The sequence below is a fragment of the Polyodon spathula genome, chromosome 29 (genome assembly GCF_017654505.1).
Source record: "Polyodon spathula isolate WHYD16114869_AA chromosome 29, ASM1765450v1, whole genome shotgun sequence".
Classification (NCBI taxonomy): domain Eukaryota; kingdom Metazoa; phylum Chordata; class Actinopteri; order Acipenseriformes; family Polyodontidae; genus Polyodon; species Polyodon spathula.
Window position 1 is genome coordinate 5,188,801 of NC_054562.1, and position 25,584 is coordinate 5,214,384.

The 25,584-nt window shown below is 42.1% G+C and overlaps 2 protein-coding genes across 2 annotated transcripts; one reads left to right on the top strand and one right to left on the bottom strand.

Annotated features, from left to right (window-relative positions):
- Positions 1-228: 228 nt before the first annotated feature.
- Positions 229-9,697, bottom strand: mthfd2 (methylenetetrahydrofolate dehydrogenase (NADP+ dependent) 2, methenyltetrahydrofolate cyclohydrolase). Its single transcript, XM_041232255.1, has 8 exons — positions 9,660-9,697; positions 6,849-7,033; positions 5,157-5,279; positions 4,535-4,687; positions 3,887-3,994; positions 3,090-3,182; positions 1,517-1,642; positions 229-1,388 (listed from the first exon to the last, which is right to left on the bottom strand). The coding sequence occupies exons 1-8, from the start codon at positions 9,683-9,685 to the stop codon at positions 1,246-1,248; spliced, it is 957 nt and encodes a 318-aa protein (XP_041088189.1). The 5' UTR covers positions 9,686-9,697; the 3' UTR covers positions 229-1,245.
- Positions 9,698-15,138: 5,441 nt separating this feature from the next.
- Positions 15,139-25,189, top strand: LOC121302366 (MOB kinase activator 1A). The gene is made up of 6 exons (XM_041232294.1): positions 15,139-15,354; positions 17,718-17,884; positions 19,265-19,358; positions 22,051-22,184; positions 24,122-24,285; positions 24,991-25,189. The coding sequence occupies exons 1-6, from the start codon at positions 15,341-15,343 to the stop codon at positions 25,066-25,068; spliced, it is 651 nt and encodes a 216-aa protein (XP_041088228.1). The 5' UTR covers positions 15,139-15,340; the 3' UTR covers positions 25,069-25,189.
- Positions 25,190-25,584: the final 395 nt, after the last annotated feature.

Below are 25,584 nucleotides of genomic sequence, written 5' to 3' on the forward strand. Positions count from 1 at the left end.
TGTAAACTGGTTTCCCATTTCATTTGTATATTTCACGCCGGCTGTAAAGTTTAAAAGAAAGGTGTTTGGTAATAAACTTATGTTGAAGAGCAGAGTGTTGGGTTTCTCTTCGCTTAAACGAGTGTTTGCTATAGCCTTAGTTTCACGGTACAGTGGGCATATCAAACCCCCCCCCCACACACACACACACATTTTGAACAAGAATTACAAGCACAAGGAGATAAGATGTGTCATTAAGTTACTGTTTATTTGGGTTCCAGATTTCATGTTGCATTGAAGCAAGTCAGAAAAAAAAAACAAAACAAAAACCCACTTTAGTTGTGAAGTCTTCCCGGGAAAGTTTTTAGTCCCAGATTGCAGCTGGAACGTGCCACGCGTGCACACCTGAGCAGGTAAAAAAAAAAATCACCTGGAGCTTTTAAAACTGACCGATGGGGCCGAATTTAGAAATACTAAAGTGAACTTCATAAAAAGTCTTTTAGTAGCTCTTAGTTACACCCTGACAACAAGCACTAAAACCCAAACTTTGTTCTTCAGTCTGACCCCCCCAATGTGGCTGGGGGGAGGAATTATGAATTTATTGCAACATAATCTTCAAAAATAAATATTTGTGAATATTCCTGGTAGCAGAGTCGAGAGAGTTATTACAGGTTAAGGTATACAAAAAATAAATACATAAAAACAAACCCTCAGGTCACAGTAGAGATATTACGAAAACACAGTTCAAAATAGGATGGGGGCAGGGGGCAAGACAAGTACGCTGTAAAGTGATCCTTATTTGATTTATGACTATCTGGCTCAATTCCTACTGCTGAGCCACACCTATCGAACCACATTCCTCCACTGTATTCCCCCCAGCAAACACAGTTAATGCCTGGAATTGGTTTTGTATATATGGGCGAGAGGGGGGGACATTTCCACCTTAAGAAAAGCCTGGTTGCTTTAAAGAAAGAGCAGCAGGCATCTGCACGAAGTGAGCGGCGCACTCCGTTTTAAGGTGGAACGGAATTGCACCATTAAAGCCGACTACACTTAAGACTTTTGTACTCCTCTCCCTCTACATAAACACGATCAAAAAAAAAAAAAAAAAAAAAAAACACACAATAAAAATATTCTAATTAATAAATTATTGCAATTCTGTCGGTCTATGTGGGAGTGTTTTGGTGGTCCGGGAATGTGAGGCTTTAAACTCTGATATGATCTCTGTCCTCTCGCACTCTCTCTCGGCGTGCAGGGTCTCTCTTGTTAAGGAGCCGTGAGGCCGAGGGCGGCTGGCTTTGTCAGGAGTTTCTTGGCTGCGATGATGGTGTTCTTCATCAGCATGGCCACCGTCATGGGCCCCACGCCTCCTGGGACTGGAGTGATGAAACTGGCTTTCCGCTTCACTCCTGCGCAAGAAAGAAAGAATCTAGGTAAGAAGCCAGCGGCTTCAAATTTCATTTCACACCTATTTTTTTATTTTTAAACTACTGTCCACTTAGTATTCTTGCTTCATACTGGTCATACTGGTACGTACCTTCGAAATCAACGTCCCCGACCAGTTTGGGTTTCCCAGTAATCGGATCCTGAACCCTGTTGATCCCGACATCGATCACCGCGGCCCCTTCCTTAATCATGTCAGCAGTGATCAGGTTTGGAATACCTGGGGAAAGAATGAAAGCAGCGTTGAGAACTGAAACACTGTAAAAAGCACGCAGGCCTATGACAATGCAATCCAGTAGCAGGGATGAAATAAGACTCCCGTTGCATAGCAGTTTGATCCACTCCTGGTTTTACTACGTTTGATAAGCCACACACACCTGCGCTTGTTACCTGCACACCGTGGCTAGTCAAGCTGGTAGTAAAACCTAGAATGGGTGAAACTGCTATGCAACAGGAGTTCTTGTCACTCCCTGTAATGGGAGGGTTGTTAGAACAATCTGCAATTCTACACTTCAAAATGTTCTTCTTATAAACACTTCTGCAAACAACTGACCGCAGTTACTGTTTTCAGTTTCCCTCTGGAGTTTCCTCTTTTTTTTTTTGTCAGCCTTTCTCTTAACTAGACCACGCCCTTTAAAAGACGCAGGCCATCGATTGAGCGTGTGAATGGGCAGCCCCCCCCCGCCTTAACAAAGCAAGTCACCGATAGGCCGATTCAATCCACGCTCCCCTCCTTTCGCCCCTCCAGGAGTGGTGGGTTTGTTCATGTGGTTTGCCTCGGGGATTGTGATTGGCTGCGCCTCGCGTGTGCGTTGAAATGAAAAGCAAGTGCACTTTTATCGTTTGTATTTGTTTCACATGGGTTTTTACCTGCTCTCTGGTCTTGTAAGTTTGCTCACCCTGCTATATCTTCAGGACAAAATGCTTTTAAATTCACCTCGACATTATATGTGTAAATGCATCACTTTAAGAGCAGACAGGTTGCACATTGTGACTGGTAAAACAAAGCAGTCACTGTGACTGGCAGCAGTTCCTCCTAGCGGAAACTGCTGTATTGCAGCACTGGGGTTTCCCCCACAGTGTATTGCAGTAACATTTATGTGCCGTGACATTCTGAATGATGTAATGCCACTTTATTCACGATGGAGATTCCAAATGTTCTGGCTCATCTTTGCAGTTTCCTCTGGGTTTTCCAAGCACATGATAAACCCTGTGGGGAGAATCTAACACCCTGATCAGGTGGCAGGCAGGCGTGTGCTGGCGCAGGGAAACACAGCGGTGCATTGCAGGCTTTCTCCAAAACGGCTGTCGAGTTAAACGTTGAAGTTACCACACGCGCATCGCAGCGAGGAATGAAATCCGCGCCGCGACCTTTAGAGCGTTCGGACAACTGGATCGTGAGAAGGCCGTCTTGAAATCGAATGCATAGCCAAAATATAAATATGGGCGTTCTTTCAATCACAGCATCCAGGCATTTAAATTTTTTTCAATTTATTTATTTATTTATTATCCTGAATGTAGTCCTGCTACAGGTTTATTTAAAACGCAGCACACTACTATCCTGCAATCCCCCAGTCAGCTTTTGATGCAGGACGAGAACGTCTAAGGTTGGCCAGGGTTAGCCGCGGCCCGCAGCGGGAACGAGGAGTAACGGAAAACATGCTTACCGGCTGCAGCTACGACGATGTCAGCGATTTGAGTGTGCTGCCTCAGCTTGTCCTTTGGCGTGTATCTGTGGGAGATGGTGACAGTGGCGTCGCCTGGGAGAGAGGAAACAAAGGGTTAACTCCGGGACGGACCCTGTTGTGTGTGTGTTTTACCCCATCCTTAACTCTTAAACACACAGGGATAGAAAGAAGGCTCCCGTTACACGGCAGTTTGATCCATTCCTGGTTTTAATACGAGTTTCTTTATATTAAGGCACACCTGAGCTTGTTGTACCTGTCCGACCGTGTTTGGAGACCCCCTGGTTTTATGGTTACACTGTAGGGTACCATGTACAGTAATTACAGGTTAGACATGACTCTGGAAGCTCTATTGGAGTCACAAAGCTGCTTTAAACCACCTTAAAAAGTCACCAGGATGTGAAAAAAGATGTACAAAGATAATTTAACAATCAGGAACACTACAACAGTTAATAAGACATGTATATTAACTATTGAGTCATTTAGCAGATGCTTTCATCCAAAGAGACTTGGAGACTAGGGGGGGTGAACAATGCATCATCAACAACTGCTGCTGCTGCAGAGTCACTTCCAGTAGGACCTCGTTTGTTTGTCTCATCCAAAGGACGGAGCACAAGGAGGTTCAGCGATTAGCTCAGGGCCTCACACAGGGAGTCAGCGTGCCGAGCCGGGATTTTAACCTCCTGGTATCAAGCCCTTTTCTTTAACCACTGGACCACACAGCCTCCTTAATTAGGATCCCCAAATTGCTGTAGTGTTTCAGCGATTCGCTCGCTCACCTCCGGGTCTCTCGTGCCTGCCGTCAGTGTGCAGCAGCATGGCGATGGGCATCCCAACGTTCTTCGAGCGGCCAGCGACCACTACATTCTTCCCCAGCGTGGGGATCCCTGCGAGGGGGGGGACAAAACAGGACAGGTTACAGTCTCTGTAAAGACGCCACCATCCCCGGATGAGAGGAATCTTCGGCTTTTAAAACGCCCACTGAGGAAGTTATATTGCCATTGATCAGTGCTCTGTTGTAAAGGTGAGGGAAGGACAGCTGTTCTCGTTTTGAATTCACCACGTTGACCAATGGATTTACTGAATAACCTGCTGATTAAATTCTTCTTAAATTCTTCTCAATTGTAAAAAAAAATAAAAAAAAATGCATGTGTGTGTGTGTTTATATATATATACAGGTCCCAGTCTGAGGTCGTGTAGAAATATATATTTTTTAAAAACGGTGTCCTTTTGTCATGTAAACTCAATAAAGGAGTTTATTCTTTAGCTAGGACTGAAAGGGTTAACCGGCAGTGGCATGTTTCACTAGAGGGCGCTGTGGGACCGCACTTCAGTTTCACGGAGCGCGATTGAAACGCACTGGTTCACCAGCAGATGGTGGTGCACTGGGTGCAGTTTTAGTAGAAACCCCTCCCCCAGTCTCTCACCGGTCCGCTTGATGATCTCCCACACCCCCGAGGGTGTGGCCGGCAGCATGGCGCTCTGGTCCAGACACATCTTGCCCACGTTGACCACGTGGAACCCGTCCACGTCCTTCCCAGGGACCACAGCGTTACAGACCTTCCGCTCATCGATGTGCTCTGAGGAGGGGACAGGACAGGACAGGGTGAGCAAGAGGACAGAGAGAGAGACACAAACACCTAGTCCATCCCCCTCATAGCATAGCACACACAATGCACAAGGGAATCTGAACTGCTGCCCTCAGCAGCAATCAACCCTTATCTGGTTCAGGAGCTGGAGTTGTGTGTGCAGGGTCACTTTGAACCTTATGGGTTAGTGAACTGCACAAATTAAGTCATGGATTGGCATTCAATTGTAAAGGTGAGGGGAGGACAGTTTTCCCAGTTTTGAAATAAACACATTCATGAATGGCTCTATTTAGTGCCTGCCAATGAAATACTTCCTAAAAGGCAACTGTCAGCACACACCGACTCAGAAGACCCAATTCACAGCTCGTATATCTGCCCACGTCACCCAGTAGCTAGCTGATGGAACAGACTGTCCTGTGGCACGCGGGCAAGGCAATGCAATGCTGGGTGCAGTCCTCACCAGGCAGGGGGAGCTGCACCAGCAGCCCGTCCACGTTGCTGTCGTTGTTGAGCTTGTCAATCAGCTCCAGGAGCTCCTTCTCAGAGATATCGGCGGGCTTGAGGATCGTCTCACTGCTGATCCCTGCGGAGCACACAAACAAACCGGCCCATCAACACACGCTGCAGCCTACCTTCCACCCTTCCAGGCTAGACAGCAGTAGCTATCCAGATTGAGTGCTTATATCTACAGCTATGGCAAAAAGTTTTGCATCACCCTACATAATTAACACGATTTTCTACATTAAGCTGAATGAAAGAGTGTTCCATTACTTTTGGTCATCTTTGCATATTCCAATCTTGCAGAATGCATTTGAAAACCTGAAGCGCTAAAGCTAACTCCCTCAGCCCACACACAAGGCTGTAAAGTTTATCAGCAGATAACGCTGCTTCTGCGCAGAGACACACACAGTGACAAGCTTTATCTGCCAGCTACTGCCGACGGCTTTGCAGGAGATACCAGGAGCTGCTTTTCGTGACGCACCGTACTCACACGCCAATGAAAAATAGGGTCACCGTGACCTACAGCCACAGAACAGCACAAGGAATGTCCATACCAAGTTCAAATGCAAGTGCACACACAGTTCTAGGAAGCAAGCTGTCTCTTCTACTGGAAATAGATTCATTCTATTATACGACAACTGTTTCTAAAATATTTAAATGCTTTACCTGAAAAACAGCGAATGCTAAAATTGTAGAATTTTTGTTTTTATGTCTATTTTTTTAAAAGACATTCTATTTTAACCATGGGAGTTTTCGCAGGGAACTCTAATAGGTACATTTCCACAGAAATCGTGAAATCTGTTAAATACAGCCTTAAGCATATGTACTGAACATAGAACCACAAAATGCGATTATTTTTTCTTTAGTTCAAGGAATGCACTTTAGAAATGCCACCAACAAGAACTGATGAAGCCACTTAGCCACATTCTTCTGCGATTACTTGCAGCAGTAGAAGGTTAGAAATGACAGATCCCAGCTCCGTCACAGTTACTGTTTATAAAAAAATGTATTTTCTTAATTTCAAGTGCTACAGCTTTAACTGGCCAATGAGAACAGAACCAGTTATTCAAGCCCAATGTTTAGCAAATAAACCGCTCCTCAACTTCTATAACATCAGGAGGAAGTGTGGAGTTCTCAACATTGTGAACTGCCCTTAAGCATGAAGGTTACCTAGCAACCAAGCTATCTGCCTCCTGCAGCTTTCATTACACATAGGCGCTCACCATGGCAATGCAACCTAGCAACGCAACCTCGAGCGGGGATAAAGCAGGCGTCGCCCACTTCCGGATTGTCTCGACGAGGTCATTTAGAGGTCATTGGAAATGACTTCTTTCACCAGTTTTTTTAAAATTTATTTTCAAAGGAATGGAAATAAGACTCCCGATGCATAGCGCTTTGATCCGGTCCTGGTTTTACTGTGAATTTAATAAGACACACCTGAGTTTGTTAACTATGATCCAAGCTAATCAAGCTTGTAGTAAAACCTGGAATGGGTGTAAGTGCTGTGGAATCGGAGTCTTACTGCCCTTGTGCAACACCGCAAAGAGCAGCCAACACCTTGCCAGCTTTTGTGCGTATCCCAGCTTTTCACAGCTAAACCTTTTCTCCCCCACTCCCTGTGACCCCCCCCCAGCTCTCAGTGGCCACGTACCCACGTCAGCGGCTGCCTTGGTCTTGTTCAGAACGTAGGAGTGGCTCCCTGGGTTGTCTCCCACGAGCACCACACTCAGGTGCGGCCGGCGGTTGCCCTCGGAGACCCACTGCTCCACGTCGCTCTTGGCTTCCTGACGGATCTGCCGCGCCAACTTCCTCCCGGAGATCACGACGGCTTCGTGTCTGGGAATCGAGAAAAAAAAAAATAGATAAATAGGAATCGGAGCATGGTGGAATTATACACACAGCCACTGAACGGTTGGCGCAGAACGCAAATCAGAGGCGTCTTTGTCGTTACAAATGAAATCAATCAGTTTGCAAAACAAAGGCGGCCAGTGTGCACGGCCCACAACGAGCAGGTTTCTTCTCGTCTCACTGCCGGTATTCCTCAAAGTCAGGCAGAGCCTTTCTGGTCCCTGTGGAGAAACGAAGCAGGCCCCCGTGCTGACGGAACAGGAGCCAGTTCAAAACTGTCCCCCCATCACTGAGCCACCCTTTCTCTACTGCAAATTACTACGATCTGCTGATGCAGACCCTCAGAACTGGACAAGGGGCGAGGGAACACTCTGCCACCCATTTCTACGACGTATATAAATAAAGTTAGATGCAAGAGGCCACTCAAGAAGTAACTTTAGACCAACTTGGAGAAGCCAAGAAACAGCAGACCTGCATTCCTTTATATCACTCCCTCTTACCTTACCAGGCATGCAAAACAAGCCTCCTGTTGCAGAGAGACTCCTGATCTGCCCTGTAACCCTGAACTGCCCTGTAACACCTGCAAGGCACCGTGGATAATGGAGTCAAATATATAATAATAATAATAATAATAGCAGTTTCATCCATTCCTGGTTTTACTGCCAGCTTGATTAGCCCCAGTGTTTAGGTAACAAACTCTGTCTTATTAGACTCATAGTAAAACCAGGAATGGATCAAACTGCTATGCAACGGGAGTCTTATTTCCCCTCCTTGTTTAGTGTATACATATGGCCACAGCTGAAGCGTCCCACATCATCCCTATTCTAACTAAACCAGGATTCCTGGAGTCCAGTTACTGGATTCCTGCAGGGCATGTTCTGTGCAAGGCCTCTCTCATTAGAACAGTAACTTGAACTTATATCAGTCTGTACAAACACGAGCCTCATTGGCAGAACATTACAAAATAAATCACTCAAACATTCATTTTAAAAATCTGACCAGCGTTGCAAACCCTGTAAATGTGACAGGGCATCACGTATATTGTTTTTCTTCTCTGTGTTTTTATTGTGTATTACAGATTTTATGATTGTTGGAACTGACTGCGTTCAGTTTCAATGATTTGAATTTGTTCCCGTTGATTTTATGGTACCTCTCGCCAGGACCCCCTTGTAAACGAGGTGTATATCTCACGGGATCTATTCCGGTTTAATAAACACATTTGAGGATTTGACGCCGTCTGTCACTAAATTAACCACACTGGCGGGATAATTTACCGCAGCGTTTCACAAACTGGGGGGCCCGCGAGTCAGGGAGTTAGAAATATAAATCATAGCTCAAAAGAAGAGATATATATATATATATATATCATAAATATATCTATAGCTAGAAGATCTGTATATTATATATATATATATATATATATATATATATATATATATATATATATATATATATATATATATATATATATATATATATATAATATATATATGTATGGAGACATAATATCTTATAAATATAATAAATTATGTTTTGATGTGAATATACAAATATTGTTTTTACTGTGTTGGAGACATCGTGGGCACCATATCTTATTAGTTATAGTAAATTGAGAGCCAAATAATAATAATAATAAAATAATAATAATATAATAAATAATAATATAAAACGGAGGTTTGTTGAGTCACTGAAAACATTTTGGGACACATCCACGCGCTTTTAGTATCAGTACAAATTGCATGCAAATACTGTATCTACAAACATACACACGTTTTCAGAAAATGTGATACCAGACTAAAACAATTTCAGTTTCACGAATATGGTCTTATGTTTCAATGTCCTTTGGGTACTGCTCAATACACAAGGCACACACGTGACAGATATTTGAGTAAATAATTGTAGGTAATAAGATGCGGTTGGCAGGTCCTTAAGTTAATTTACAGGGTATTTGCAAGTCATGTGTAAACTCGAGGTTGTGGCTGTATTGGATTGTATAGAGTACAGTACAGTCGACTGCCCGAGAGCCCTGAGTGGGAGCCCTCGTGTAAACTAACAGCAAGATTTCATCAGCCAGCGTGTCATTCAGAGGACACGCCGCTAGGGGCGCTGCGCCCGCGTCACACACACGGCATGAAACAAAGTTCCATTCGAATAATGTAAGAAATAAAGAAAGCGCTTCACTATTCTGTGCATATCTGTAACGTTACTTCTCCTATATTCTCGTGGATATTTATATCAAGGTGTTTTGCTTTTCGGAGCACAGGGGAAACAAACATACCATCATCGTCACGGAGTTTGACATTTTATTTCAATATATATATATTTTTTTTTTACGCCCGGAAATATATATCATCGCAGGACAGCCGGTTTAGACAGCTGTCTAGTTTAGTGGCATTATAAAACAACATTTGAAGAAAAAAAAATAAATAATTAAAACAAAATAAATAAAAATAAACGCTTAATTTTGTTCGCTGAAAAAAAAAAAAAAAAAAAAAAAAAAAAAAAAAAAAAAAAAAAAAAAATTAAAAAGATGGCCAGAAGTTCTTTCCAGAAAGGTGTGCCGTTGGGCGTTGAAACTAAGAAAAAGGATTAGAAATGAAGGTTAGTTACATACCTGGCCGCGGATAGATGTACTAGCATGTTGCTGACGTGACAGTCGCACGAGCTAACTGGGGGTCTGCTTGTCCTACTGAATGTGCCGTGGGGTCGTAAGCTCTACGACCGATTGTCCTGAATGTTGCCATCGTGTGCGTTTATTAACCTTAGGGGGGTGAGTATATTTGTATTGAGCGGGACGGTGTGTAGCCGCAGACAGGAGCACCAGCCGATCAGCACGGAAGAACGAGTTGCGTGGCCTTTTTAGGGATGATGTGACGTCAATTGAAATACAACACTGTACAAAAAAAAAAAAAAAAAAAAAATAGGACACACCCCCGGAACGTTCTGTGCTTCGATGCTTGGAACTTTCATCCAAGCTCCGCCCCTCCCCGTGCTTTCCCGTTCTAAACCAGCAAACTGCATTCATTTGGTATTTATGTACACACTGTGTTATAGAATAATTAGGATGCTCTGCACGCTGCTTTAGCTGCTGCTTTCGATTTTGCATTTTGTTTTATTACTGAACATCTGCTGTATAACCTTTTTTTTTTTTTTTTTTTTTTTTTTTTTTTATCCCCTACCCACAGCTGCGTAGAAGGCTGGATCTGATTTTTACGGTAAGGGATGGGGGCGGGGGGCGCGTTTGATCGGCAGTCTGTGTTGTCAACCACAGACACACCCATTGCGTCATGGAATATTATACGAATGCATTTGAATGGCATGAGAAAGATGCACTTCCTTAGCGTGACGTCACGTCCGCGGTTAGTGTTGCTAGGTGGCTCCAGACCATTAATAAAAGTAATTAGTGCATTTGTGAAATTATATAAATGGTATTTTAAAATATAAATCTAATTATAGCTAGTAAACAACACGGTGCGGTGTTTTGTGGCAGACTGTCACCACCATTCAGAGAAAGAAAAAATGCAGATTCCCTACAACCTTGTCACCTGTCAGCCCTATCTGTGAAACATTTAACAATGCGACGCCCGTTCCATAGCAATCTGAGCCATTCCAGATTTGACAGTGACTTTAATCACTGCGACACAATTAAGCTTATTCCTAATGAATGCATCTATTATTCAGGCCTCTTCTTCGCAATGGACTCTTGTACATCTGCAGAATATCAGTTCAATCAAGATTTCCCACTCAAAACACGTTAATATTACTACACTCAGGGGGCAACTCAAATACCTGCCCCAACCCAGCTTCCCAGGACTAGTATCTTTGATGCCTTTTAAATCAGCTCTCAAACCCGCCTGTTCTCTCTTGCTTTCCATGCTCCTTAAGTCTGATATCTCTTATTAGCTGCTGTTACTATTTCATGTATTATGCTCTTTCCTGTATTTAATGCACTGTGCTATATGCACTATTTCATGTATTATGCTGCTATCATGTATTCTGCTCTTTCCACTGTATTTAATGCACTATTTCATGTATTATGCTGCTATCATGTATTCTGCTCTTTCCACTGTATTTAATGCACTATTTCATGTATTATGCTGCTATCATGTATTCTGCTCTTTCCACTGTATTTAATGCACTATTTCATGTATTCTGCTGCTATCATGTATTCTGCTCTTTCCACTGTATTTAATGCACTATTTCATGTATTATGCTGCTATCATGTATTCTGCTCTTTCCACTGTATTTAATGCACTATTTCATGTATTCTGCTGCTATCATGTATTCTGCTCTTTCCACTGTATTTAATGCACTATTTCACTTATTATGCCACTGTATTTAATGCACTATTTCATGTATTATGCTGCTATCATGTATTCTGCTCTTTCCACTGTATTTAATGTATTATGCATTGTGTGTGTTTTTTTTACTGTATATCATGTATGATGCATTTCTCTGTATTTGAAGTATTATGGATTTTCTTGTTGTTACTGCATCTTATAAAGCGCTTTGTGATGGTGTCCACTATGAAAGGCGCTATATAAAATAAAGACTGATTGATTGATTGATCGTCAACATGAGCTGAAAAGGTAACCATTTTATGGGGCACTGCTGTACCTTTAGATAAAAACATTTCAACTTTCACATAAAAAAAGGCTTTTGCTTTTTATTTAAACAAAATACAGAACATTTATTTACAATATTCTGAGGTAATGTGCTCAATCAATCAATCAATCAATCAATCTTTATTTTATATCGCGCCTTTCATCGTGGACAACCATCACAAAGCGCTTTACAAGATAGTGATGAACAATGCATGATGCATTAAATACAGTGAAATACAGGGCATAGTGCCTTAAATACAAACAGTAAAAAACAATGCAAATACATTGAATACAGGCATCATACATTAAATAAAACGAAGTGAAACTGTGTTTAATTGTATAACACATCGGTGCCGGCTATTCCGCGTCCTCTTCATTAACTATTGCTATTATTCGTGTTTTAAAAATAGTTTTTTAAAATAATGTTATAGCAAACGATAAAATCTGAAAGTCAATTTGACGGGAAACTTACCTCAACATCTGAAGTTTTAGCCTGTTCAGTTGTTTTTATGAAATGCAAATAATTATAAAATACTGTAGTTTTATTTCTTATGAATATTAAAGAAATCGTGGTATTGGGCTAATTTCACGATTCCCGCGCAGTATATAAATAAAGGGAGAGAAGCAAACGGACTTAACCCCTTCTTTGCCGGCTGCAGAAGGGCAGCCTCCCGCATTCTACACGATGAGCTTTAACTGCCTTTTATTTCTAAAATTCAAACCCCCTAACTAACATTATCCTGCTGACACCTCTGGCGTAGGACTAGGGACAGCTGTCTCCCAGGAGGTAGAGGGAGTGGAGCATTTGGTATTGTGCACTAGGAGGAAGCTGCTTGCGTGAAAGACTCCGAGCAGGTGTAATCGAGACAGAATGATTAGCCGTCATAAAATGAACTGAAAGCAAGTTTCTGTGTGCCTCTTTTCCTGTGCGTGGGTCCCGGGCGCCCACATGCAGTTTTTGTAAAATGTCCCAAAAACGTCGATCTCGCCTGGGCCCCAATTCTGCTGGGGGTCCTACACTATAGAATAATTTGCATATAGGTTCATTTGGCCCCGACCGTGACTGGCTATGAGCCATAACTGTATATTTCTTTATAGAAGTTTACCACTGTGCACTTAGACGGTCTAGAATGATTTAATTAAGCATTTTTTTTTTTTTTTGCAAAACTCCAAAAATACCAATTCAAAAGTATTCATACTCAGACAAGGACAATGAAATGAATAGCTAGGTGAGACACCTTTAGCATAGATTCTTTAGGGATTTTTTGACCATTCTGCAACGTAAAATTGTTCCAGTTCATTCAAATTCCGAGGCCTTCTCTTGTGCACAGCGGCCTTCAACTCATACCAAAGCTTCTCACTCTGATTTAGATTGGGCCTTTGACTCTGCCATTCCAGAATCTTGTTCTTATTTACCCATTCTGCAGTAGATTTTGATGTGCGTTTTGGATCGTTGTTGTGTTGGAATGTCCAGTTGCACTTTAAACCAAGTTTTATAGCGGAGGGTTTCAGGTGATTGGCCAGTATCTTTTGGTATGCTATGGATCCATTTGAACATGTATTGGAACTAATTTTCCTGTGCCATTAGAGGAAAAACAGCCCCATAGAAGGATATTACCACCTCAATGCTTGACAGTAGCTATGGTGTTGTTTTCTTTGTAAGCCTCACCAGACTTTCTCCAAAAGTAATGACTATCACCGTGACCAAATAGCTTGATTTTTATTTCATTACTCCTCAAAACCTTTGACCAGAACTCGTATCCATCATTCAAATGCCATTTTGCAAACTTTAAGAGATTGTCCTTGTGACATTTTCCTAAGAGTGGCTTTTTTCCTTGACCTGTGACCATTGAGACCTTCGCCACTGGCAACCAATTCACTTTGAATATCTTTGGCAGCCAATCTCGGATTGTTATTAACCTTTTTCAATTCTTCTACTTGTTCTTGGTGAAAGAACCTTCTTTCTTCCAGACCGAGGGAGCGTTGTGACAGGACCACGAGTCTTGTACTTCTTAATAGAAACAATTGAAATTGGGATACTCAAATGCTAGGAAATCTTCTTGTATCCTTCTCCAGCTTTATGACAATAAATAATTTTCAGATAGCTCTTTACTTTGTCCCATATCGACTTATTGGTAATGACAGCAATCATCCTATACTTAACCCTTTTATACTCAAAAAGAATGTTCACCTACAATCCAGCAGTTTCTAGACTTTTCTAGAATTAAATTCTGCATTATCATCTTGAAATTTCTAGCACCTTGTAGACAACACTATAATAGCATCAAAGGGTATAAATACTTTTGAATGAGCATTTGTGGAGTTTTGCAAAAAAAATTTGCTGAACTAAATAACTGTAGACGTCTATTCCTTGTCGAGAAATTTCAAGAAATTATAAATTTTCATTGGGGTATGTAAACTTTTGTCTACAACTGTAGACATGTTGCATTTTTCTACTCAGATGCATTATGAGCATCAGCAATTTTCTCAAAGACTCAACTAGTGTTTTCTACTATTATAACAACCTTGCAAACTTTTTCAAAAAGTTTACCCCGGTATTTCTTAAAAAGAACGTTCAGTACAGAACAGATCACGTGATCTCAGTCCACTTTCGCGTTTACGAGCAGCGTCAGTCACCGAGGGTCGCAAGTTTACTGAACCCTTTCAGCGACAAAGACTTCAGCAGCGAGCATTCTGTTTTAAACACTGGTGACTACCCGGCAAAAGCATAGCAAATGGTTGCAAAGCACCGTGAACGCATGATAGAGTATAGCAATGCACGGGAAAACTCATACATAAATAAACACATGCATGGGGACAAGCATGCGTGCAACTACACAAGCAGCAAAACATCACAATATATTCAACACAAAAGTATTACAAGCAGCGCTGTATAGTTATCATATTGCAATATTAGCACGCATTTTAAAATATATTTCATCTACATTTAAATGCGTTCTGATAGACTATGGATGTGTGTAGGCCTGTAGAAAGGGTTAAATACGGCTTAAATAGCACGCTGATTGGGGCTGTCTGCGTGAGGTATAAGCCTAGAGAGAGAGAGAGAGAGAGAGAGAGAGAGAGAGAGATATAACTTGGCTAGAGCTGACCGCAGCTGCCCTCCGTTAACCCATTGCGTACCAGATTTAAAAAAAAACAACAACAAAAACCCCAGAATAGATTAATGATATTTCTCAAGGGACCGCCTAGTCATTTTGAATCAATCGTTTTGGCCCTGCACCCCATTGACGGTGATAAGGCAGGTGTTTCTATTTTAGTTTTCAGAACCCCCCCGACTATGTGTTTTTAATTGCATTTCAATTAAATTAAATTAAATTAATTGACAGTACAGTAGAATCTGTGTCAAACCTTCGGGACTACCTGTACGCGACCCCGTCTCTGTCCAAAAGGGGGCGCCAGCACCCTAAAACTTTAAAGCCTTCAAAAAACTGCACCTTTGCTAACGCAACCCTCGCGATAACACGGTGCGAGTCGCTCACTGCGGGTTGGATACACAGTTCAGTTTTTAATTAGCAAAACTATACTGTTGTTGTTTCCAGTACCTGTAGCTCACTGATAAAGTTTTATCTCTGTTTTATTTTGTTTTTTTTTTTTTTTTTGGAGAAAAAAAATTAAATAAAAGTTAGTTTTGTCTTCAATTCAAGCGACTTAACTCGATTTCGGAGGAGCTATGAGTTTCCTGTTGTGAGTATATTACTATCCGGTCTTCCGGCTCCCAAGTACAGAATGTCAATTATATCAAATAAGTTGATTTTCAGACTTTTTTTTTTTAATTTATAGAGATGCATTATTTCTGTTAAACTCATCAGAGACATTTGTGTAATGTGTTGGGGGGTTTTGTAGTTTAAACAAAGTGAATACTTTTTGCAAAGCCAGGTTTTTCGTATACCACGTCCTGTATAAGTTGTAATGGCGTTTAAAATCAGCTGTTCTTTCTCTTAAAGCCTGATCTTCACGCTTTTCAGACATGATCCTGCGCTAAAATGTTACACGTGTTGTTTTTAAACCTGTGCTATGGCTAAAACAAAACAAAACAAAACAAAAAGTTAAAAACTAAGTGGGGGGAATAATTAAAACGGGAACTGCGTTGGTAGTTTATAAGAAAGTCTAGTGGGGGGAAAAAAAAAAAAAAAAAAAACTCCCACTGCTTGACGGACATCTCATGTATTTGCTTTAAAAAAAAAAAAAAAACACATCGCATGTTTAAAATAAATAAAATAGATCGAAGCCACCTTCAAATGTAACCTCTAACCCCAATGACACACGTACTGATTGATACACACGAAATAACTGTTGATTTTTCTTAATTTTTTCTTGCATACTCAGGTTAATTTACAAAAGTACCAGGTGTTTTATCTTTTGAAATGTTGTCGTTGGAGGAGGAACAAAACATTTGCGTTTTGGCTTCCTAACCTAAAAAAAACCCCAAAACTGCTTGACTGTCTCTCATAACCACCCATCGCTGAATGTTGCTGCGAGAGCAGGGCTGTCTGGGTCAGTTTGAGACGCGGCAACTTCGAGGAAATCAAAACGAAACCCGTCAAGAGTCTTGCGTCGGAAATTCTGACATCAAATGTTTTTTGCTAGTTTTTAGTTTAAACACAATAAACTTCTCTTAGTCGAGTACACACGCGAGATTAACCAAACGTGTGTTAATCCGCTTTACGAAGTTGTTGACTGGTAAAGTTATAGAAGAATTATTAAATATTAAAATTATTATTTTTAAATAGAGGTATTATGCAAATATTACAGAAATAACTGTAAACAATGTATTGAGGGAAGTTTTCCAAGCATGTTAAATAAAATATATAAAAAAAAAAAACCCAACATATTTGAAGAAATAGTTTTGGACAGCGAATATATTTTTCATTGAATTGTTAATGTTTTCCATTGGTGGGTGGGGTGGCATATGAGGTCATCATGCATTTGCTTGCTAGTCTTTCACATGTAAAGGCTAGAATTGTTTTTTTGTTTTTTTAATATCCATGAGGTTGCTGTGCATGACTAGGTTCAAATCATCAGTCCCATGTGGGTCTGGCGCATGGCGCAGTTTACTGCATTATTGTTTCAATAGAGAACAGGGAGGGCACACTGTAATACCTCGTCTGTGCTGCTGTTTGATTTGAGCCTCAATGCATGAAAACTCCCGAAAAAGAAAACAATACTAGAAATAATTCAGACAGTATATAAAATAGAAAAACCTTGATAAACTCTATCTAGAAAGCCTGAACATTTCTCAAAACTGCTTTCAATTTAATTTTCTTTTTTATATTGTAGTTGATCATATTTGTAGACTCACATCTCCAATTCTGCTACCTCGATTAACGTGGCAATGCAGATCTTTCAAAACAAACACTTGAAACTTTCTTGAAAATGTCTTGAAAGCTTGTAATTTTCATTACCGTTTAGTTGGTCCAATAAAAGGCATCACATCTCCTTCTCTTTGTAAAACAAACATGGACATTTTAGAGAATAAATGTAACATTGGTTTAAGCGATCACCCTTAGTCATAACTGTTTAAACACTAGTGTTGAATTTCGAAAAACTTGCAGGAAACCACAGAACCTTAGTTCCACCAGATGGGCTTTAGTTCAGATAGAGAAGCGCTTTAGCTGGGGTGAATAAGTGCATTTCTAATTATATCATCAATTGTAACCATTAAACACTCAATAGGGTTGATTTTTAGAAACACGAAAATAAAATTAAATTCAGTGACTAAAAGTTTCATTCAATGTCAATTCATTTCTGATATCCTTATTTTGATGTATTATTATTATTATTTAATAATTTTAGCAGATGCTTTTATCCAGAGTGCCTTGCACAGACTAGGGGGTGAACTATGCCTCGCAACTGTTGCCGTAGAGTCACTTACAGTAGGGCCTCGTTTTTGTGTCTCGTCCGAAGGATGGAGCACAAGGAGGTGAAGTGCTCAGGGTCACACGCAGCGAGTCCAGATCGGGATTCGAACCGGGAACCTCCTGGTATCGAGCCCTTTTCTTCAACCACTGGACCACCAGCCTCCTTATTTGTTTTTGTTTATTTTTCAGTGGCAATCGCTCTTCAAAGACCTTCAAGCCGAAGAAGAACATTCCTGAAGGCTCCCACCAGTACGAGCTGCTGAAGCATGCGGAGGCGACGCTGGGCAGCGGGAATCTGAGGCAGGCTGTCGTGCTGCCGGAGGGAGAGGACCTCAATGAGTGGATCGCAGTCAACAGTCAGTCAAACAAAACCTCAGCTCTAGGGTTGCTTGACACTCGCACCACTAGCCCTAAACTCCCCTCAGTGAAGTCTAGTACTGAATTGACCAGGAGTTTGAGCAGGGGTAGAAACTCGCGCTAGCCCTGCTGCTGCTGCTGCACCCAGTCCTGGGGTTCAGAACTCCCTTTTTTCTAAAGTTGTTATTTCATGAGACAGGCAGATCCAAACAATCTAATTTGTTGAACTTGGATGTAAATAACACTCCTATTGCATAGCATTTTCACCCATTCCAAGTTTTACTACAAGCTGGATTAGCCCCAGTTTTATAGACAATAAGCTCAGGTGTGTCTTATGTAACTTGAAGTAAAACCAGGAATGGATCAAACTGCTATGCAGCTGGGGTCTTATTTCCATCCCTGGATCTGTTCCAGCTTCCTTTTTCTGGAATATGTGCCTCTTGTTCTGCCCAACAGCCCGGCGTGCTCAGTGAGCAGCTCCAGAAATCTCTGATTCACAGTGAACAAGCGGACCCACGGGTCAGTGCATCTCATGAAACTACACCTGAAGTATATTGGGTTTAAACAATGGGGCCCCTGGGGAAATGTGCTCTCAATGGATTTATTTAACATCAAACGCCTGATCATTAAAATATATACTGTACCTAAACAGGGGAAGTCCTGAAAGCCAGGGTTAGGTGAAGGGCTGGTGTGCGAGTTTCAAGCCCTGCTTGCTTTTTGTTTTTAATTTATTTTTTCCCAGCATCACACTATTTTTCCACTGTCCTATTTCCGTTTAGCGTGCCATTCTATAAAAGACAGGGGTTTTGGTTAAGCTACTAAGCTCATAGCTCCCACGCTATGCAATTTGAAGAATAAAGGAACTGGATTTTAGGAACTCTTTTTAGAATCCAATGCAGGGGTGGAAGTAAGGCTTCTATTGCATAGCAAGTTCATCTATTATAGTTTTTACTACCAGTTTGATTAGCCACAGTGTATAGGTAACAAGCTCAGGTGTGTCTTATTAAACTAGTAAAACCAGGAATGGATCAAACTGCTATACAACAGGAGTCTTATTTCTACCCCTGCAGTGTGATAGAATATTTGAATATATATATTTTTTTTAATAAAAGTGAAAAACTGTGATGGACTAGCAAGAGACTACAGCATTCGTCATGGTTCCTGTAGCAGATAAAGGTGTGTTACAAACTAAAAGCAGCTCTCGGACTTAACCCTTTGCTGCCCTGTCTCCAGTATATTTGATTAATTAGATTGGAAACATGCCCAGGGCGATAAAGGGTTGAGATTTATTGTGAGTTAGTTTTTTTTCCTTGAACTGGATGTTGTGTGTGGAAACGCACGCAGTTAGTGACCTCCCTCTCGCCGTCTCTGTGTTGCAGCTGTGGATTTCTTCAACCAGATCAACATGCTGTATGGGACGATCACAGAGTTCTGTACTGAGATCAGCTGTTCTGTGATGTCAGCAGGGCCCAGGTGAGCCGCTCCAGCGGTAACTGCTGTGAACTCTGGGGACGGGGGGGGAGTGCGTAACGATTCGCTGTGTGCCGTGATGCTTTCTTACATGATGTATCGGAGCCTGATAGAGCTGTGTGTGTGTGTGTGTGTGTGTGTGTGTGTGTGTAGTTTGTATTGTGATGCAAGACCAAAAGCAGTTGGTTCTGAATGAAGGATGTTTTGTACTTGACATGAGCACCTACTCTTCAAAATAGTTTTGTCTTTTAACAGAATAGTTTGTCATTAACCCTTTGCAGTCCAATTTATTTTCACATGAGCTATTTCAAAAAAATGTTTTCAGAGTAAAACAGGTTTAAAAGGCACTGAATCGCAAAAGGACACTCGGCACTGCATCTCCAGCCAAGCCCCACCCCTTGCTCGCTGTATTTTTCACGTACCTCTTCATAGTCGTGCATACTGATAAATCCTCTCCTGATCACTCGTTTTATCACCAAACTCCTCAATAATATGATCCAAGTCATTATTTTATTACTATAACATCTCAAAAAGCTTTGCAAATGTCTGTGATATTCTTTGAGCGCTGGATGCAGAAGCAGCTGCCTCCTTTGTTTAAGCTAATTTGCTGAAAGTAGAAAGTGGGTACAGTGTTTATAACATGCAGTCAAAAATTACTTGGCAAAATGCTTACATGTTAGTGTTTAGTGCTGCAGTGTGATGGTGTTAATCAGCTTGTTGATGGGCACTGTACGATATGAACACTCTCACTAGGGCTGGAGTAGGGAATCCAATCCCAGGATTTAGGGATTGATTTTTTTAAAAAAATAAATTTTAATCCTGGAATTCCATTTTTGTAATAATAGTATTGTGCTTTTCCTCGCACGACGAAGGCGTTCTTCAACAAATTAATTAATAATGAAACAAACGCACACAAGCGCGTGTAGCTCTAGTGCAGATTTCGCTGTCTAAGAAGGGCGACAGCTGCCTGCTCAACTCGGTAATACCGTTATTTAAAAACATAAACTTAGATAAAACACAGTGAACTGATTAAACTACTGACACCGAGCATGTAAACTCCAGAAAGTAAACGAAGCAACATCTTATAGTGATAATCTTTTTATTTTTTTAGGCTACAGACTGCAGAACCCCCGCCCTGCTGTTTTAAATCTGTAAATTAGCCATGTGTGCGCTCAACTCGCTGTCAGCAGCCAGCTGGGTGTTTCGAGTTAAACTCGCCCCGCAGACAGGAAACATTACGTGGTTTAATTTGGAAGGGGGTTCAACGTTGTAGAGGAGCAATCGCGTACACCCAGTTTGAAAACCGCTGGTTTAAATAACCTGTAATTTTTCTTTTCGTTGTTAACATCCTGACAACTTTTTACACTTTTACACTGTTTCAAAGCTCTTTTCAAAATGCCCGTTCTAGTGCACTGATAGTCAGGATTATTGCCCAGATTGTCAAACGGGCAACACGGCAATAACGATCCACGATGTGGCACGGAACTGAAAAGCCAAAGCATATATCTCAAACGCCAGTGCACTAGAGCGGACATTTTGAAAAGAGCTTTGAAACAGACTTTGAAAAAGCCTAGTTTTACTTGTTCATCTGTTTTAATTTTTTATTTATTTTTTTTTTTTTACTGTTTTTATTATGCTTTGCAACTGCAGTACGGGGTCTTCAGGATGTGTTGCCATGGGTCTGCCTGTGATTAGGGATTGTCTTGCATTGTTCAGCCCCGTATCACCCCCTCATCCTGAAAGCTCTCCTCTATTTTAAGCCTATCTGGAGGAAATGCACTTTTGTGACTTCCTGAGGTCCCCTCCAGTTCTACAGGGGAAGGGGAAGGGGGAGGGGGGTTGAATAATGTGTCTGATTGCTGCTCACTGTGTTGGCTTTATACCGTACTTGAGAGAAGAGGGGGTAGCGGGTTTGTATTTGAAGAGGTGTTATTTTTTTGTTATTATAAATTCAATGAATAACTCGGCTATTTCTTTTTTTAGATAACCTGTCCTTATTTCTTATTTAAAACTAATAGTTCAACCTGGGTTGGGATCAATTCCTGTTTGTCAATTCCTTTTCCAATTCTTATTCAAATCTATTGCCAATTCCAGTAGTTCCCATTCCCTTGTAATCAATTCCAGCACATCATTGATCAGAGTTGCAATTTGCAGTATTCTGTTAAAATGCGCTTCTCACATCAGATGACTTGCATTGAAGTCGCTGTTTTGTGAGTCAATTTCAGCTGGCTTCAAATGAAAGCAGTTGAACAATCACAACAATTATGTCTTTTAAAATCCCAATTCCTATTTCAACCCCTTTTGAAGGAACTGGGAATTGATTTTTAAAAAGGAAATTGAATTGACTCCAACCCTCAACTCTCTGATAATTGAAATGTTTGGCTTAGTTTTTTTTTCTGCCACATTTTTATTTTCTTTTCTAGTTTTGATGGTAATATTAAGCAAAATGACATGAACCTCAACTTGATTTATTTTAGTATTTTTTTTTCAGGGCTACACTGGTGTTTTCAAGAAGAAAAAAAAAAAAACATTGACTTTGCAAAGTGTTTTGTACCGCATTACAATTTGCTATTAAAACAGTTTTAATATTGCATAACTGCAATATGCAACCTTTTTTTTTCTCCTGCTGTAACTGGCATTTCTCTCTCTCTCTCTCTCTCTCTCTCTCTCTCTCTCTCCTCTCTCTCTGCACTAGATACGAGTATCACTGGGCAGACGGCACCAACATTAAGAAGCCCATCAAGTGCTCGGCTCCCAAGTACATCGACTACCTGATGACCTGGGTTCAAGACCAGCTGGACGACGAGACCCTCTTCCCATCCAAGATCGGTGAGTGCGCACAGGAGCCGATCCGGGGAACCCTCTCCTGACAGTGTTCCATCTCAGCCCTGACCTTCACGCCCCCGCCTGAGCTGCGGGGACAAGGGAGCCCGTTCTCTCCAGCGTTCGCTCTCACTTGGGTTCAAGGGAGCCCGTTCTCTCCAGCGTTCGCTCTCACTTGGGTTCAAGGGAGCCCGTTCTCTCCAGCGTTCGCTCCCACTTGGGTTCAAGGGAGCCCGTTCTCTCCAGCGTTCGCTCCCACTTGGGTTCAAGGGAGCCCGTTCTCTCCAGCGTTCGCTCCCACTTGGGTTCAAGGGAGCCCGTTCTCTCAAGCGTTCGCTCCCACTTGGGTTCAAGGGAGCCCGTTCTCTCCAGCGTTCGCTCCCACTTGGGTTCAAGGGAGCCCGTTCTCTCCAGCGTTCGCTCCCACTTGGGTTCAAGGGAGCCCGTTCTCTCCAGCGTTCGCTCCCACTTGGGTTCAAGGGAGCCCGTTCTCTCCAGCGTTCGCTCCCACTTGGGTTCAAGGGAGCCCGTTCTCTCCAGCGTTCGCTCTCACTTGGGTTCAAGGGAGCCCGTTCTCTCCAGCGTTCGCTCCCACTTGGGTTCAAGGGAGCCCGTTCTCTCCAGCGTTCGCTCCCACTTGGGTTCAAGGGAGCCCGTTCTCTCCAGCGTTCGCTCCCACTTGGGTTCAAGGGAGCCCGTTCTCTCCAGCGTTCGCTCCCACTCGGTTTCTTCCGCAGCGCTGTGCCTTGTCAGTTTCGGGAGTCGTTTTGTAACCCTAGAACTGTAGTTTAACAGACAGTTAATTTCCATGCTCGCAGGATTATCTATTGTCACTCGCTGGCAGGTGTGTCTCGAAGTGGCAGCCGCAGCCCAGCCACAGACTTCAGGTCTGTTCCATCTTGGAGAGGAACTGGATGCTGGTGAGATCCAGTAATTTCCTGCTCCAGTAAATAGACATACACAGACTGGTATGTAAAGCCACTAATAACCACACGATCATCACAATGTGAAAACGTGATTGTGAATGGCAACCGTGTGGTTTAAATACGCATTATTTAGGTAGAGTGGCTATCTTGTAGAATAATTGTGCTAACGCTGCGTGCCAGTCTTCTTGTGAATAAGGAATTGGTAGCTTTAGATTCCAGTCCTCCCTCCCCACCCCCACCCGCACCCTCCTTTTTTTTTTTTTTTTAAACTAGAGCAGGAAACTTACACATACTCCTGTAAAAACTCATTCAGCATACTCCTGAAACATGAGCTTCAATAGCAGTCTGGCATATCTATTGCCTGCCTATTAACATGTAACTAAACTTGGGGGGGGGGCAAATGGTAAAGTGTAGGGCTACAGCGAAGGGTACGTTTTGCCCTTCGAAGGTTCGGAACTCATTACCGAAGGAAGGTTCGAAACTTCGATGGGACTCCTTTGCGTAATTTACTGGTGCCGTCACCATAGCTACTTGCATGTATTGGATTGAAAATCCTATTTTACAGGTAGTCCATAAATGGAATAAAACATTCACACAACTGCAGTGGACTCAGGCAAAACAAGGCTTTATTTAACAGTCACCGTTCCAAGCAGGTTATCAGTCACATTTTACTGCTACTAAAAATACTAATATGAACTTGCGCATGTCTAGTGATGCTGGTGATTGATTGAGCCCTCGTTAACAGACGCTTGCACAGTTTGCATGCAACTTGGTCTGGGCATTTAACAAAAAAATTCCAAACAGCAGAGGGGCTTTTCGAGGGGTTTCTTTCAGTACAGCGCATTCTTTGCTGTGCCACTCGAAATCAAGCGTTGCTACAGTCTCTAGGCTTTGTAATAAAGTTGTGTATTTTAGATGTAGTGTTTTCAAGTTGTGGGTTGGTTATTTTGTTGCAGCCTTGGCTATCATGTACCTAACCTGTGTGTGTCTCTCTCTCTCTCTCTCTCTCTCGTTCAGGCGTGCCGTTCCCTAAGAACTTCATGTCCGTGGCGAAGACGATCCTGAAGCGTCTGTTCAGAGTCTACGCCCACATCTACCACCAGCACTTCGACTCGGTCATGCAGCTGCAGGAGGAGGCGCACCTCAACACGTCCTTCAAACACTTCATCTTCTTCGTTCAGGTGCGCACACGCTCGTCCGCTCAGTCCCACGCTACCTGCTAGAGCAGGGGTCCTCGAGCCGAGGACCACAAAGGCGGCCCAGGAAATCCCGGAAACTTGTCTTTTTCCAAAACCGAATTCTTTAATGTACAGAGAAAGTCCTCAATGCAATAATGAAAGTTCCAGGGATGGGAGTAAGACTCCTGTTGCTTAGCAGTTTCACCCATTCCAAGTTTTAGTAAGAGCTTAATTAGCCACAGTGTGTGGGTAACAAGCTCAGGTGTGTCTGATTCAACCTGCAGAGAAACCAGGACTGGATAAAACTGCGATGCAACGGGACTCTTATTCCCATCCCTGGTGGTCAACAAAATTCTTGTTCATCTTTTTAAAGAGAACAGAAGAGAGGAAGTTTTTGGGGAACTGCATTTTTTGGGGATGAGTAAAGAGTGAGGTCCAGTGTGGCCCATAAACTTCCATTACTGCCAAAAACTACCAGGATGGCAGTAAGACTCTTACTGCACAGCAGGTTGATCCATTTCTGTTTTTACTATGAGCTTGATAAGATGCACCTGAACTTATCTACACACACTGTGGCTAATCAAGCTCGTAGTAAAACCAGGAATGGGGTGAAGCTGCTGTGCAATAGGAGTCTCATTGCCATCCCTGAGGTACTCATGTTGTCTGTAGTGCCATCTGGATTTATTAACTGGTTGGTTTATTTAACAGGAGTTCAACCTGATTGACCGCAGAGAACTGGCACCCCTCCAGGACCTGATCGAGAAACTGGGCTCGAAGGACAGATAGACGGGCGCAGAGACAGACAGACAGACAGACGCTCCCAGATTCAGCATCCTACCTACAGTACAACCTGGTTTCTGTTGCAGAAGCTTCTGCTAAATGTTTAGGGGGGAAAAACAAAACAAAACAAAAAAACAACAACTTGAAAACTTAACTTCATCTTGACTGGATGTGCACACAATGAAGCCTGGGGTGGGGGGGCTCTCTTCTCACCGAACCAGAGCCCTTATGCAGTTTTACAGTTTTAATAAAATGTGATTTTTAACAAAGGAACGTAAACTATATCAAAGCTAAGGTTTGGTAACAGACCTGCCATGGCCTAACAGTCAGTTTATTCATTTTCAATGTGAAATCGTACAGAATGAAACAACTTGCAAAACAAGCGATATGCAATTACTTTGGGGAAAGAATAAATCGATTAGCTTGCTTGCTGCTTTTTTTTATTATTTATTTATTTTTTTAACACAATATTTTCATGGTAGAGTCACATGTCGTACACACACAGTAAGAGCAGACTCGTGC

Bases quoted from the DNA above. Each gene is read 5' to 3' on its own strand.
- mthfd2 (XM_041232255.1), bottom strand. From the start codon at position 9,685: ATGCTAGTACATCTATCCGCGGCCAG. The intron at 4,688-5,156 runs GTGAGGACTGCA...TCCCCTCCTCAG, and splicing joins GGTGCAGCTCCCCCTGCCTG to AGCACATCGATGAGCGGAAG. The intron at 1,389-1,516 runs GTACGTACCAGT...TTTCTTGCGCAG, and splicing joins CGGGGACGTTGATTTCGAAG to GAGTGAAGCGGAAAGCCAGT.
- LOC121302366 (XM_041232294.1), top strand. The intron at 22,185-24,121 runs GTGAGTGCGCAC...TCTCTCGTTCAG, and splicing joins CCTCTTCCCATCCAAGATCG to GCGTGCCGTTCCCTAAGAAC. The intron at 24,286-24,990 runs GTGCGCACACGC...TTTATTTAACAG, and splicing joins ACTTCATCTTCTTCGTTCAG to GAGTTCAACCTGATTGACCG.